The 16,572-nt window shown below is 39.6% G+C and overlaps 1 protein-coding gene across 2 annotated transcripts in view; it reads right to left on the bottom strand.

The window, feature by feature from the left end:
• Window positions 1-16,572, bottom strand: part of ELP4 (elongator acetyltransferase complex subunit 4) — a 151,251-nt gene that overhangs the window by 125,897 nt on the left and 8,782 nt on the right. For both annotated transcript variants that reach the window (XM_079970232.1, XM_079970233.1), the window contains exon 3: window positions 8,167-8,288. In XM_079970232.1, the coding sequence (XP_079826358.1) occupies window positions 8,167-8,288 (122 nt within the window). The remainder of the gene's footprint in view (window positions 1-8,166; window positions 8,289-16,572) is intronic.

Below are 16,572 nucleotides of genomic sequence, written 5' to 3'. Positions count from 1 at the left end.
CAATTAGGTTGTAGTTATAAAAATGATTCATGGTGCCCACACACACACACACAAGGATCCTCAGAGCTCAATAGAGCCCTGATTCTCCCTCCTCCTCACTTACAACTGCATGTGTGCAGACGTAAGCATGCTCTACCAGGGGTTCTCAACCTGTGGGTCCCCAGATGTTGTTGGACTACAACTCCCATCATCCCTGAGCTCTGGCCTTGCTAGCTAGGGGTGATGGGAGTTGTAGTTCAACAACATCTGGGGACCCACAGGTTGAGAAAGGCTGCGACAGTCCAGAGGACAAGATGCCTCCCTCCTCTTCACTCCCAGGTTCATGTGCACAGAAACAAATAATGCACTGGAATAGTGTAGGGGACAGGACGCCAGTACGTATTATTCAAAACCACTGCAGCATAAGCATGTCAGGGCTACTGGATGGGAGGTGTGGGGAAATCTGTTCTCCATACCAGCCCATCATACACCTGCAACCTGGCTCATCCCATGTGAGAGAAGGGAGAAACAGATTTTAACCTGCATGCAGACACTGCACCTGCACTAGAAAGACCATCCCATGTGATTTTAATACTTAAAAAACCCTGATTTCCTCACATTAACTGGTTTTATGGGAGATTTGTAAACAAAAGGAACAGGGGAAAGGAGAGGGAGAGATAGTTTAATGTAGTTAAAATGATATGTGCTTTCACAGCTTCCCTTCACAGGAATGGTTTCTTCCCCAGTACAACTAAATATCTTGCTTTTCTACATCAGAATGCATCTTCCTCATATCTGTGAGGAATTTCTGTTCCTTATGTCAACTGCTACATTGTTCTGCCTACTTTGGCAGATGCACTAAACAAAATCAGGTTCTAATAGTTTGACCTCTCTCTCTTCTTCTGTTCTCTAGGGCATAATAAAACCCAAGCCACAGTCCTACAACAGTTAATGAAGCTTAACCTTACACCCTCTTAATTACCAATGCATTACACTAACTACAGGCATCATACTTCTCTCTAAGCTATTTTACAATGCTGGAGAAGTACTACTGTGCTATTATTTAGCGACATAATTCATGCTGTATGTGAAATCCCTCTTAAATGAACTTCTTTGATCCTTTCGTTTTTTAAAAAATAGAATTTTAAATATTATCTATTACTGTATGTTCCAATAATCATTTGCAGTTTTGTTGCTGCTATGATTAAGAACACATTAAAAAGTGTGTGAGTCTAAATTGATTCGTGTTTGAAGTGATATTTATACAGTAATTTTTCAAAGATACATAAATAAGTGTTGTTCCTTAAACTTAGGACATTGGAAAAAAGGCAATGAGGAAAGGAACTACTTCAAAGTATATTATGTATAGTAACAACCATTAAAAAAAAAAGGAATATATTTTCCTGGACAAAGTCAAGCCCTATTTTTAATTAATATAAACAAGTGATTGTAGAGTTAATTTCTTCAAATGAGACTTGGTCCTGTGCTTTTTTATTTATTTAAACCAACTGAAGCCAACAGAATCTAAATTCAAATCTTTGTATTAACTACAAAAATTCTAACAGCTAAATGATAAATGAGGAACAGTAGCTGGGTTCTGAACATGAAGATAACTTTTTTTATTATTTCATTTCATTTCACTTTATGTTGCATACCAGATTTCTATATTGCTACACACAAGGTGGTTTACAAGCTGAAGAAACAACAAAATATGCAGCAAAGATCACACATTTTATAACAATCTGATCCAATACGAAAAGCATAATAAAAAAATGACTTCTAACTGACTTTGAGTAAGTGGTCTAAGTCAAATCTATTATTTTCTATGTTTAAACTACTAAATTTTTTAGTATATAATAAAATATATATGAAAGGACAATCCCGTTATTCTACTCTTTCACTATTCTCCTAGATAGATCAGGAGAATCTCAATGACACAGTATGAGTAAAATAGAATAAAGAGCATTAGCACAATAAGAACAACAAGCAGGGATTTATTCAGTGAAAAACCAAACACACCCATGTATGGATAATTTTTTAAATAAAAGCTCTGTATTCACAAATGTTCATTTTCAAAATGATGTTGGATATTTAAAGCACATATATATTTAGCGCAAATGTAAATGTCCCTCTGAAATTTAAACCACTTGGGGGAAACAGTTTGACATTATGGAATAGAAGTCTGAAGACAGATGGCATACTTTTGCATGCACATAAAATATCAGAAAGTGAGTTAAGGTTACCATCATATATACTCACAGCAAACTCAGGTGTTTGCCTAATACTCAGATTTTAACCTATTCATTCACTGTAGTCTACGTAACTTTTATGGCATCCAAAATCCCTGTAACTCGAGATGGCCTCATTCTTCTTTACAAAGGTGGCTGGTCAGGGACACTGCTTCTACTATGTCCATCTTTGCTAGAATATTAAAGAACTTCCTTGAAAATGCGCATTGTGCAGCACTATCCAGATTTAAAATGTGCTAAGCTACAATACCCATATTTATGAATAATGTGGGGATGATTTACTCTCTAGTGGTAGAAGGGTTGCACAAAGTGATCTAAACTAAATATAGGCTCTGTAGCTCTTTTTTGGAGAGGGAGGCAGGAGGAAAATCTTCATTTTAGTTGATAATATAAGTTTGATCGACAATAGCAGAAATTGCTTCATTCCTTGCATGCTTTCAAAATGTTACATAACTGCATCTGATAAACTCTGGCTACCGTAAATGTTAAATTACAGTGGATGAATAGGAAAACCCTGAGCATCAAGTCAAGTCTGTCTGCTCTTCCAGAAAATGTTTCCAAATTAGGGTTGCCATACACCTGGATTTTTCCAGACATATTCCTGGAATACTGCAGTCGGCAGCAGTGTCCGTGCGGAAATAGGGAAAATCTAGATGCATGGCAGTCCATGTTGGTAGTGCCATTTCTGCATAAAAATAACATAATTTCTTTTTGCATTTTGCCCAAAAAAGCTTAACAACCTTTCTGTCCGGATTTTCACTGTTTGAAATATGACAACCCTATAAATGCTTTAAGTTTTAAAAATGAGGACCCATGCAGAGGTAATGCTACTGAGGATTAGAGGAATTGGGAATAGGATGCAGGGCCACACTTTCTTTCCCTCCTCTTTCACACACTAATTCTCACCATCTTCAACTAGCTGCTTTGTCTGTCTGCTGTTAAAACTAAGAATATTACCAAGCTTCCATTTGGAAGCATTAATGGTAGCATCTCCAGAATGTAAAAAACAACAACACCTTAAACAATTCTTCCTTACAATTAAATCAATTGTAAGGAAATGCTTTCCATAGCTTGCAGAAAACTAGAGGTAGAAATAACAATCACAACATAATCAAATTCAGGAAAGTAAAAAAAATAAAATCATTTTGCTTCAGTCACCTCAAATCCTTAATTATACAAGCATTCTAGTTAAAATAATAATAATTAAAGACTGTTAACATGATTTTAAACCACAATGATAGTCATTCAGCACAGAGGTTTAACAGATTATAATATTTCTGAAAGAGTATTTTAAATAGTGTGAAAGAAACCAATGGTAGCTAATACAACAGCATTCAAAATAATAAAGGCCCACACCGGTTAAGAGTTATAAAAATGGACCACATTAAGTACTGTACTGGTTTCCTGTACTCCCCCTCAGCTGCTCTTCCATGCACAAGGGGACTGAAAGCTTTAATTTTTAAATAAACTAGACTTTACAATTACATTCATACTTGGGAAACTCTTGTGTCTTTCAATGGTGGTTGGTTCAAACAAATGAGGATTAGAACCACTGTTTGATCCTGGATTGTTTACATTAAACATTGTTAGAATAAATAATGGTTTCCCAAGTTTCAATGTAACCGGAAATGGTGGTTAGTTCAGAGTTTCACTGCTTTCAATCTCCTTCACACATGCACTAAGGAGAAGAAGGTACTGTTTATTTGTACAGTTTGTTCACAAAACACTAAAGCATAGCTTGTTATATCTGAACTGGGCCAAAGTTTGATCTAGGCAAATGAAAGAAAGGAAAATAAAACCATGGATTTGAAGGAGCTGAAAAAAGGAGAAGGCAGCTTAAAATGGATTTTGATGAATAAGCTAAAATGAACGAAAAATATCTCTTCCATGGCCACTAAGACCTGGTGACTAATGTCTGGGACCAGGAGTCAGATTCATTTTCACAGGATGACAGAGATGAGGACTCTAAAACTGAAGGCGAAGGACATGCAGGACCAGCCCCAGAAGTGCTGCTATCAGATGAACCTGTGGAGCCAGTGCCCACCCCCAAGAATGTGGTATAACATGTCAAGGAGGGGGTCACTTTCCCAAGTCCTCCCTCCAAGCTGTTAATCAATCACACACAAGCACCTAACGGGTTACCAGGCTTTATTGACTTCTTCTCTGGCACCAGCTACACAACATCAAACAGCAAGTCTAAAACATGGCCTGTTCTTTCTCTCCCCAGGCAGGTTAACTCGTAGATTTATAGGGTCTGGGGGATGCTGGCAAATAGCCAGCCCCATCACATGCTCCCATTTTGGGAGATTTAATTGTTACCACCTGCCTGAGGGGCCCCACCCAGCAGTACTTGCTCACAGGATCACTACTTCATGACACTACTGTCCTCTGACTCCGAGGATTCCCCTGCGGAAGGCTGAGGACCCTCCACTCTGTTGCAGTAGGCAATTACTAGAAAAGACTGGGTCCTATTAAGTCAAGCAGTATAGACAGTGTCTACAATTAGGTGGCACCTGCTGCTGCTACTGCTATATAAGGGCTCAGTTTCAACTTGTGCTGGAGCAACTTCAGAGCTCTGTGTTTTCCAGAGCCTTGCCTCCAGTCTGAACCCTGTGCTCCCTTTGCACTCTGGTTATGCCTTGCTAAAGAACAGGAAAACCAACAGCACACTCCTAATTATACATTTATGCTATGTATTTTTGTGTTTTTATACTGTGATCCTCACCTCAGATGAAGGGTGGTATATAATTTTTTTTGGTCTACTCAAAGGAGGTCCTTTTGAATTCACGGGGGGGGGGGTTTACTCCTAGGTAAGTGGGGTAATGATTGTAGTCTTAGTGAAATTCTTGGCTGGAGATGCAGATAGGCTAGGCTGATAGCATTTGGTTACGAACACTAAATGAGCTTCATGGCTGAGCAGAGGTTAAAGGGTAAAGGACCCCTGACAGTTAAGTCCAGTCACGAACGACTCTGGGGTTACGGCGCTCATCTCACTTTACTGGCCAAGGGAGCCGACGTTTGTCTGCAGACAGTTTCCGGGTCATGTGGCCAGCATGACTAAGCCACTTCTGGTGAAACCAGAGCAGTGCACAGAAATGCCGTTTGCCTTCCCGCCCAAGTGGTACCCATTTATCTACTTGCACTTTGATGTGCTTTTGAACTGCTAGGTTGGCAGGAGCTGGGACCAAGTAACGGGAACTCACCCCACCACGGGGATTCGAACCGCCGACCTTCGGATTGGCAAGCCCTAGGCTCAGTGGTTTAGACCACAGCGCCACCCTGAGCAGAGGTTAAATGGACCCAAAAACCAATGAAACCAACGACACTGAAGCATACAGCTTCTCCCTGCTAACCTTCACTTGTTAGAATGAAAATGTGTCCCACTTACAACTCATCACATGTATCTTCCTAAGCACACTTTCTGGATTCTACAAAATACTGAAGAATAATTCTGCATGACACTGTAATCAGGTCACATAAAAATTTGGTTTAGTTTTTACTTTATAATTTATTATGTTCTAGTATGCAGCAGTACAGCTGTCTGTTAGAAAGATGAAGTGACTGAAGAGAAATGTTTTAAATATCCTGTTTAAAACCCCCTGTATATTGTTCTATAGGATTTTTACAGGGGTGTAATTTTTCAACAATGTTACATCTTAATGCTGACTTCCTGAAGAAGCTTTGACTACAATAGGCATGAATGTGTTTTCAAAGGATGATGGATAAATTGCTGGGTGGTAATATAATATATCTTAGGCAGCTGATGGGGCTTTTTATGTTCTACGTGTCTTTTAGTTACACAGTTTTAACATAATTATGGTCTATAAAACCATCTCTTCCCTCTCCTAGAACCAGCAATATTTGTCTTGGTTATAGGATCAAGAAACTCCCAATCACATATCATAAAATTAAAACAGGTCAATTCAAAAATTTCTACAGTGAATCATATGTATAAATTGTCTTAGCTTGTTGTTAGTCACCCATATACTGGATTAGTTGCAAGCTGATGATATGCTGTTAAGGAGCAATAGTTTATTGGGATGGAGTGACAGTAAGTAACATTGGAACATTTCCAAACCTACTGTCTAATAAAACCCAGATTATTGAGATAAGGGTAGATCAAACCAAAAGCCCATCTCGTTCTTTTCTTATAGTGGGAAGCCAGATGCCTATGGGAAGTCCATATGCAGGTTATGAGCACAACACAGCTCTTCTGATTGTTTCCCAGCAACTTGTATTTGGAGACTTAAAACCTCTGACACCACCAGCTTGACCACAGCCATGGAAAGAGTTATCTTCTGTGAAAGATCATAGCATAACAGATGAAATCAACCCTTAATGTGCTCAGTGAATGTCTGATACACATGTCACTATACACAGAAATTCCAGTAAACCTTTCCCTCTTTTGTTCATGTTTAAGAGTATTAATTCAAGAAAAAAGCCTAATGAGGACACAAAAGTGAAGGTGAATTTACATTTCATAACAGATATTCAACAAAACATTTCCCTCTCAACAGGGCAACCCTACAATTAGGCAGAGAGATGTAGGAGCCTCAGGCCATAGATGTGAGGGTGGAAGAAATAGGAATGAGAATGAAATGTTGTAGGACAGAGCTGTGTCTGCTATGAAGTCTGCCATACACTCCATGCGTTAGTCTGCTGTCCTTAGGTGTAGTAGAGCACAGTGACCCATTATCAGCGTTTAAGAATGATTCAGCTGCCAGTCTGATCATCTTCTGTATGCTGAATCTACTAGGGCACCATCTTGTCCTTTACCTCAAACAACGAAAGATCACAGCTAGGACCTGCCTCTCAAACTTTCTGGATGCGGCACTGGGGTTGTTAGATCCAGACCTTCCCCTATTGTCCTCCTAGCTGCTAGTCTCAATCTCCATTGAGGCAAAGCTTCCCAGCTCTGATCCTCTATATTCTCTTCTTTCTCAATTTTCCTCTTTCTCTTCCTCCTTGTTCCGTTTTTCCAAGCCTTCACCTCTTGCTTCCTTACTCAGCCTCCTCCAGCCTTTTCTCTGCTTTGCTAATCTATCTACTGACTCATTATTCTATGGCTCCTTTGAGACTTGTGTCTGCTGCACAGCTAGCTGCCACGTTATCTTTTAGCCAGAAGTACTCCCCAGTGTTGTCTGTGCTGCTGCCCCTACCTCTTCAAGGTAGGTTGTGGGGCCAACAGAAATCAATGAATATCTAAATCCTAAGGCTCAGGTTATAAAGACTAGGAAGAACAACGAGTACAAAAACTACTTTTCATAGTTTGCTACATAATACTATATTTTTAAAAGACTTTTAAAATAAAGTCTTATTGTGGAGTATTGGTATAATGTGTTGATATTAAGTGTATTTGATATTTTCAACTTCTGGTAACTGAAGTTTTTATATATGTATTTATATGTGGTTAGTTTCAGTTATTTCTAAAGCTAGGCCCCACAAATCAACACAACAATATAAAATGGCAAACTATTTCATAACACTGGCGCACACTACTCTCTGTCTACCACCAACCCATGCTTTATAAAAAATGGCATTCAGGCTCCTGTTTGGTCAATCACATTGGTACCTAGTATGAGAAGTACAAGCACTTCAAACTCAAGATGTGATGTCATTTTACTTCTTTTCTTTGCCCCATTTTTCCAACACAATCTCCACCCCTAGTTTCTCTGAATTGCTGAATTTAATCAAGGTACAGGTAACGTATTCAGGAAGATTTTAGGTAATTAATAATGCTATACTCTCCTGACCCATACACCACTTTTTACATGGAGGGAGTAGGCAAGGCATGGTTGATATGGTAACACACAAGTCCTTTACTAACAGAGTTCTCATACAGGGCATAGGAATGTCTGCCAGCTTTAGGATTGCTTTTAGCACCATCTAGATTAGAAGATATTAAGCAATAATTACATGGATGTATTTTTTTCTTTACCTTTACAATATCAGCAGGCTCCTCTTTATCTGAAGCAACAAATAAATGATGTCCACAGACTATTCCCTCTGCAAGGAAATGCTTGAACAACATATTGGAATAAATACCGTATACATCTTCCTCTGTGAAAAAACAAAGCACACACATTATTAGCATGACAATCTACATTTGGTGGTGTGGAAGAAACATAGATAGGGCAAAAGAGACCACAACTATGCACTGTCAGTGCCTCTACCATTGGGCTTATACTGCTCCATATGTATTCACAGGACTGTAGGGGCCCCAAAAGATAGCCCAAGCGGATGGATAGATCCACTCTTAGAGAATCATGTGTCATAAGCCTTTCTTTTAGGCCAGTCTAGAAAAGGCACATCTCTGAAAATATGAGAGACTTGACAGCAGCAGCTCTACCACCACCACATTGTGCATAACCATTAGCAGGATGCCATTTTCACAACTTCCATTGCTATTAAAGAAGCTCTTTAGAACATTATTAGAGATATGTAATTACTGTTTAACCAGTTGTGGCTTTTAGTGGTTAAGAAGGAGTGTTACTCCTGCTGGAATCTTCAATGGCTTCAGAAATTTCCAGAATTTGCTATGTTATTACAAAGAAAAATATTTGATTTGTTTATTTCTGTACAGAAATAAATGTGAAATCTTAACCATCATAACAGTACTGAGCTCTTATCAGCATCCTTAAGCATTTTGTTGAATAAGCTATACATATATCCATATATCTGTGAATCATAGGATCTGCTATAAATATAATAGGGGAAAACCGAAATAAAAATAGTCTGCTGTGTTGCTTCAAGGAGTATGGGATCATGTAAAAGCCTTCCTAAACTAGTAAAAGGTAACATCACGTACTCTTGCTCTCCTGCTGAAAGCTGACCTATCATCACCTTTAGACCTCAGCATTCTAAATTCTGAAGCAGTGGCTTCCCTAAACATTGTCATTTGTATCAATTCAGATTGTTAGAAATTTCTTCATCTACAAAGAGAAAGAATCCTTCTGCATCTTTAAAGGTGCATGGGGACTTCAACTTTAAGAATTCAACTGTAAGAGATATTAAATATTAAAATCTGACATAAGGGGATCTGAACCAACATTTATATTTTGGTCTTTGCTTAGGGTTCAGACATGTAGGCTGCAGGCAACTTTAGGCTACTTTAGAAGTAAGAGAAATGGATTAGATACCAGCTGTGACCTGAAGTACCGCCTTAGTAATGGATGTTCCACTTTAGCCAAATTTTACCAGTACAACAAAACTTTTGGATGTGGTAATAAATTAAATGGATTTTAGAACTGAAGGCCTGATTTTCTGAAATTATTACGATGATATTTGATGATTACTTGCATGCCTTAATTTTGTTTAGAGTTCTTAATTCTAGACTGCAGTAAGGATTTTAAACTTTCTCTTTAAAAAAGACGAACCTATCGAAATTTTTCAAAAAACAGAGTATATTGTTGGCATTATGTACCCACAAAAAATAAGTCAAATGTTTAGTTTAATTAAGGAACTTGTATAGTACAATCCTGTGGATGTCTACTTAGAACAGGGGCAGAGAATCTCAGACACACTATCTTCACCTGACCCTTGGGGCTCTGCTCAGGTCACTGCTGGAGGAAGAGGAGTGTGGGGGGAGAGCACCGTCCCCGGCAGCACGATCCTGGCAGGGTGCCATCATGGCGTGCCCTGCCCCCAGGACGCATGCCACGCCCCCCTGGTGCCGGAGCATGAAGCTCCGCCACTGGCTCAGGTAACACCCCTCCCCAGGCTAGCCTCTTCTGGCCTTGCTCAATTATTTTTCCTGGCTTGCCTGTTTCCTGAATGATGATAATGTATGTTGCTTGCCTGGATGGATGCGCGTCTGCATGGCTGGAATGTAGCCTATTATACAACAGCAAAAATAACCCACATTTGCCTAGATCTATGCCCACCACTACCTGGGACGCAGGTGGCGCTGTGGGTTAAAGCCTCAGCGCCTAGGACTTGCCGATCGAAAGGTCGGCGGTTCGAATCCCTGCGGCGGGGTGCGCTCCCGCTGCTCGGTCCCAGCGCCTGCCAACCTAGCAGTTCGAAAGCACCTCAAAGTGCAAGTAGATAAATAGGGACTGCTTACCAGCGGGAAGGTAAACGGCGTTTCCGTGTGCGGCTCTGGCTTGCCAGAGCAGCGATGTCACGCTGGCCACGTGACCCGGAAGTGTCTCCGGACAGCGCTGGCCCCTGGCCTCTTAAGTGAGATGGGCGCACAACCCCAGAGTCTGTCAAGACTGGCCCGTATGGGCAGGGGTACCTTTACCTTTACCTTTATGCCCACCACTGGCATGCAGCCCCCAGAAAGTTGCCCATGAGGGAATATGGTCTTTCAGGGGGAAAAAAAAAAAAACCCAACCCATGATTTAGAAGCAAGTCCCATTAAGTTCAATAGGACTTACTCCCAAGTAGGTGTGTACAGGACTGAAGCTTTAAACTGCTGAAGTGACCATTGTCCCTTAGGCTTCACTTTCCCACTCCTAGAAAAAAACAGGAACAAATGAAGTACCCCATTAGATAATTCTAGTTACAGGTAGGTAGCCGTGTTGGTCTGCCATAGTCGAAACAAAATAATCCCCCCCCCCCTTCCAGTAGCACCTTAGAGACCAACTAAGTAAGTTATTGGTATGAGCTTTCGTGTGCATGCACCCTTCTTCAGAAACACATTATCTCATTGGATACACATTATTGGATACACATTATCCCATTGGATAAGACTAAGATGCCATCTAGTCCAGCATCCTATTTCCAATAGTGGCTGTGTAGACAGTTCTGAGGACATACAAAGGATGAAGGCCATAGCCCTCTTTCTTTGTTTGTTCCAAAGCAACTGGTATTCAGAGGCATATTGTCTCCGAACATGAAGGTTCCCTTCAACTACCATGAGTATTAACAATGATATTAATTGTTGTTATGAATAATAATAATACTGTGATTCATTACCTACTCTTCACCATAAGAGCCCAAGGTAGGTTATACCAATTTAAAATACAACATAGAATCACAGAACTGCAGAGTTGGAAGGGACTCCAAGGACCATCTAGTTCAACCCCATTGCAATGTAGGAATCTCAACATATGGTCCCCAATCCAATTTAAAACCATACTGGGCCCTGCCTAGCTTTGCAAATGTGCTAGCAGTTTTATTGCTGCACCGCTAGCATTAAAAATAGTTTAAAACAAATTAGCATGCAACAAAAACCGTAAAATGAAAGTGCCAGATGCACCTAAGTTGTAGGGAGGGAATCCCACAACTTAGAGGCTGTCACAGAGAATGTCCTCATCTAGGTCATTACTATTTTTATTAATTAATTTATTGTGTTTTTATCCTACTTTTTTCCCTAACAAATTTGAGTTGTCATACCTGGTTCTCCTCTAAGAACAGTGGCTGGCCCAGGGTCACCAAGTGAGCTTCATGGCTGAGTGGGGATTTGAAACCTGGTCTCTCCCAGGTCTTAGTCTAATACTCTAACCACTACACCATGGTGGCTGGCTACCAAAACCTGAGAGAGTAGTGAAACTACCATGAGGGTTCTCTCTGTTGATCTTAACACCAGTCCCAAGAGGTTCTATAGAAAAAGAAGCAGGGGTCAGCAAACTTTTAAAGCAAGGGGCTGGTCCACTGTTCCTCAGTCCTTGGGGGGGCTATTTTTTTTGGGGGGGGAGAACGAATTCCTATGCCCCACAAATAACCCAGAGATGCATTTTAAATAAAATGACACATTCTACTCATTTAAAAACATGCTGATTCCTGGACCGTCCATGGGCCGGACTTAGAAGGCAATTGGGCTGGATCCAGCCCCCAGGCCTTAGTTTGCATACCCATGACTTAGGGCTTTAAACACTAAAGTGAACACATTGAATAGGGCCCAGAAACAAACTGGTAATGCACCTGTTTTAAAATGAAACTCCAGCTAGAAATCTGGGGCAACTCCATGCACATTGCAATAATCTAATCTGGAAGTTACCAGAGCATGGAGTGCAGTAATCAGTTGTTTCTGTCCAAAGGGAGTTGTAGCTAGTAAACCAGCCATAGGTGCGAAATGGCACTCCTAACCACTGCGGCCATCTGAGCCTCCACTGAGCACATACAACCTATGAAACTGTTCCTTCCAGAGGAATCTATGAACATGCAGTCTCTTCACCTCTAGGACTTGAGAACTTGGATACAAAACATCTCTGTATTTTCAGGATCCAGCTTTAATTCATTGGCCTTTATCTAGCCCATCACGGCCTCCGAGCATTCATCTTATACATCAACCACCTCTCCTGATTTATATAGAACAAAGAGAAAGAGCTGAATATAATATGCACTCCAGTTCTCCTGATTCAGCTTCATATAAATGTCATCAACCAGAGTGACCAAAGCAGTTTCAGGGCCATGACTGGGTCTGAAGCCAGTCTGGAATGGCTCCAGATAATCAGTTTCCTCCAAGCATGCCTGGAGCTGGACCACCACACCCTCTCTTGCCCCAAAAGCTGATGTTCACCACTGAACAATAGCTGTTGAACAGTTCTTGATCCAACGAGGGGACACACCACCATCTCCTTGTAGGTGGATAAACCACCTGCTCCAGTGAAGCACTGATCACTCCCTGGATCCACCCCCTACAGTTAGCTCTAAGAAATGTGCAGGTGGTTGGCCACACTTCCTCAAGCTGCCTGCCCACATCCTCAGGACACAACAATTGAAACTAATCCAGCACAGATGGAACAGACAGGTGTTAAGAAACCTGCCTATTAATTTTGTGTATAATTAAATCCCCACTCAACCAGTAATCCCATTGGGTGATCTTGGGTCAGTCATGATCTATTGGCCTAAGATACCTCACAGGGTTGTTGTGCTGGACATGGTGCGGAGCTTCAAGGAAAGTCTGAATAAGAATGCACTAAATAAATAATCAGTGTTTGTTGTAGGAAAAAAAAAATCTGATTCCAGCAGTTCAATATGAAATGATACTCTGATTAGTAATGGGACATGGCTGCAATTTTTTTTTATTAATTAAGATAGAGCTATTTGTTTCTATTAGCTCAATAATTTTGATACTGATAATCATCAATAACAATTAGTTGAAAGAAAAATATTTCAGCTGAGGTTTAGATAAACACAGTGCAATTGGTCTCAAACAATACTGAAGCAATAACATTTGCTATGTTACTAAATGAGCCAGGCTGCATTTTATAGATCACATTTGTAATGTTAGGTTTTCAAGTTTTCCAAAAGAACAAGGAGCTGTAAGAAAATAAGTGTTTTGGTTCCTCTAATGCTAAACTTTCAGTGAGAGTAAACAGTGAGAAACCTAAATACAGAACACCTCACTGTCTGCTACAGTGCTCAAAGGATTTAATGTGTTTCAGAAAAACCTTCACAAACAATGTATCTTGGATGGTTAGAGTCGATGCTTCTCTAAGAATCCTTCAGTTATTCAATTTGTCACATAGAGAATAGCTTTTTTTATTGATTCATTTCTAGGTCACTAAACTTTTGTTTATTCAAAAGATCTAAAGTGCACTCATATGGGGCTATTCTGATAGCAGCCATTGTTCCCAGCTTCAGTACTTATGTTACTATTCAAAGCCTACACAGCCTGGACTGTTCTCCCCCCACCCCCACCCTGCATCCCATTGTTTGCTACAGGTATTTTGACACCACAGAAATTAGCTCCTGCATTTTCCTACCATACAATATAAGTAACAATCAGAAAGTGAAGCATGTTCTTATTTATACAATATATCCTTGTGAAAAAGCAAGCCGCATGGGAACACAAACTCAGAAAGCTGATACATTTTTTGAGCAAAAAGTTCTAGATCCACAAATCTGTTAAGGCTAGTGTAGGCAATGTGGCATCCTCCAGATGTTGTTAGACTCGAACTCCCATCAACCCCAGGAAGCAGGACCACAGTCAAGTATGACGGCAACTGAAGCCCTACAACATGGGCAGGGGACCATGTCAGTTACTCCTGCAACCCATGATACTTGCCATAAAGCTCCACCTTCTTGTGGTTTTGATTAGGACTTAATACCCAGCACATGTATACCCAGTGGCAACTTCTCATTAAGAGGGTAAAGGAAGCAGTCTCCCAATGCTCATGTTCTGGCTGCACGTTAGCACTTCTCTAATACTTGCCATAGATCTGACTGGCTGGGAAGAAACTTCCATGCTACACATTTGTCCCTTAATGTTTTTAAAAACTGGTTTTCATGTGAATTTTCCCTCTATCACATAAGAAGCTCCAAGGGCATGGGGCATTTTAAAACAGAACCAACAGAACTGATTTTAAGTATCTTTTTAGACAAATACACATTCCTTTCTATTTCAGCTATTTATACACCACTTAAGGATAGCACCTAGAAATTATAAAAATTCTATAGTAGATACATTAAGTTAACATTACTCGTAAAAACAGGAAACTTTCTTAAAATGACAACTGAAATAGAAGGAGCCTCATCAAGCACCTGAAGTTCTACAGAATTAGGCCCATAATACTGAATGCACAGCCCACAGCCATGTAGCTAAGTCACAATAACAGAAGATTTTGGTGGTTGGGCAGGGTTACAAGGAATCAGGCAGTCCTCAGGGTATCCTGGACCCAAGTTGTTAATGGCATTGTAAAAGAATACAAGAACCCAGAACTTGACCTGCTAACATGGACAGCCAGTGCAAGCTTTTAAGCCTATCCCCACCAACAGTCTAACCACATCCTTTCAAAGCAGCTGGAGCTTTTGGACCAGGTTCAAGGATAGTCCCACATTGCAAAAACCAAGAGCAGGTTGCAATAACCAAGTTTTGAGGTTACCAGTACATTAATCACTATGGTCAAGAATGGCCATTGTTGGCATACCAACTAGTAAAAGGCAGGCCTGGCCACTGAGGCTACCAGAGACTTGAGTAACATCCAGGATCACCCCACAAACTACAAACCTGTTATTTCAGAAGGGGTGCAATCCAGTTCCGAATATGCAACTGGCTCAGTTTATTATTATTATGGAGATTCTTAATCTATTTAGAAGCTATATTAGAAGCTGAAAAAAATAAGGAGACTAAACTAAACGCTATAATTGGTGCAGGAGCAGGAAAAACAAGTCACTGTTAGTCTGTTGTATCTACTGTACTCACAGTTTATGTAAGAATTAAGTACAGGATCTCCAATAAATCTATTTTAATTTATATGCCTCTTTTCAGAGCATGATTTTATAAACAGATAATACTGAATTACACACAATACAGAACAACAAATGTGACTACTTAAAAGTTTTAAAATTATCGGTACTATAAGCCCCTAAACATAACAAGCTTTGAAAGCTATGGTTGAGGAGAATTGAATGCAGTATATCTGCAAATATGACAGTCTGTAGTGCAGATAGTCTAGACAGGTTGCCCTAGAGCTGCTGAGAATCTGTCACAACCCATCATTATTAATTTATTAAATCATCAGCATTCACAGTACTATAGTCTAATAGTATGACCTAAGGTGAGCATTTCCTAAGTTATAGAACATCTTACCTAAAGTGCTGTAGGTAACATGATAAGACTATTTTAATCATTCCCACCATCTAAAATTCCATCTAAAATATTTAGCTAATGTCCATAGTAGTTATTAAGCTCAGGGGAGGTTAGTCTGTGTCACTTGTTTTTAATTAGCACATGCCAAAACAAAGTTAGCAAACATATATGTTACAATACTTGGCACAATGCCATTCAGCAGGAAGGTAGATTTTGACAAGTTATATTTTGTATAATTATATTTAGCAAATCACTGTTTTGTACTTTTCTAGAGATTACCTTTTTCAACTTTCAAAAAGGTGATAAAGTCAATTATGTTGACAAGTGATGAGTACCCTTAATAGGCAGGTTAGATTGCATACCTAAAACAAAAAAATGGTAGCTAATTAAAATAGCTGAAATTGCTCCAAGGCTTAGACTGAACAAGAATGGTCCTGCCTTTACTAACGTTAAAGTTTTAGCTTTATAAAAACTTGACCTCAGCTACTAAACAAAACCCTTTTGTAACCTAACTTTTTAAAATTTTGACCTCTCAATTAAAAGACACACAAAAATTCACTTAAATTTGTTATGCACAGTTTTCCTACTGGAATGCAGTTTCAATTTAGGAAATTTGCATATTCAATAAAATACATAATAATTTTGAAATAAAATATAAAACTATATGGTTATTTAGGCTGCCAAAGTATCTGATAAAAACAAACACTGGCAGCTGTATATTAATACCGTAAAAATGAAGTTTTACTTTCAGCTCTGTGATAACGCTGTCACAGAGTCTGGAAAAAGTGAAACTCGAGTAACAATTTAAAATCAAAGAATCTTTGTTTTATCAAAAAACAAAGGCAGAAGAAAAAAAGTACA

The sequence above is a fragment of the Podarcis cretensis genome, assembly GCF_951804945.1.
Source record: "Podarcis cretensis genome assembly, chromosome: 1".
Classification (NCBI taxonomy): domain Eukaryota; kingdom Metazoa; phylum Chordata; class Lepidosauria; order Squamata; family Lacertidae; genus Podarcis; species Podarcis cretensis.
This window is presented reverse-complemented; position numbering and strand designations above follow the sequence as displayed.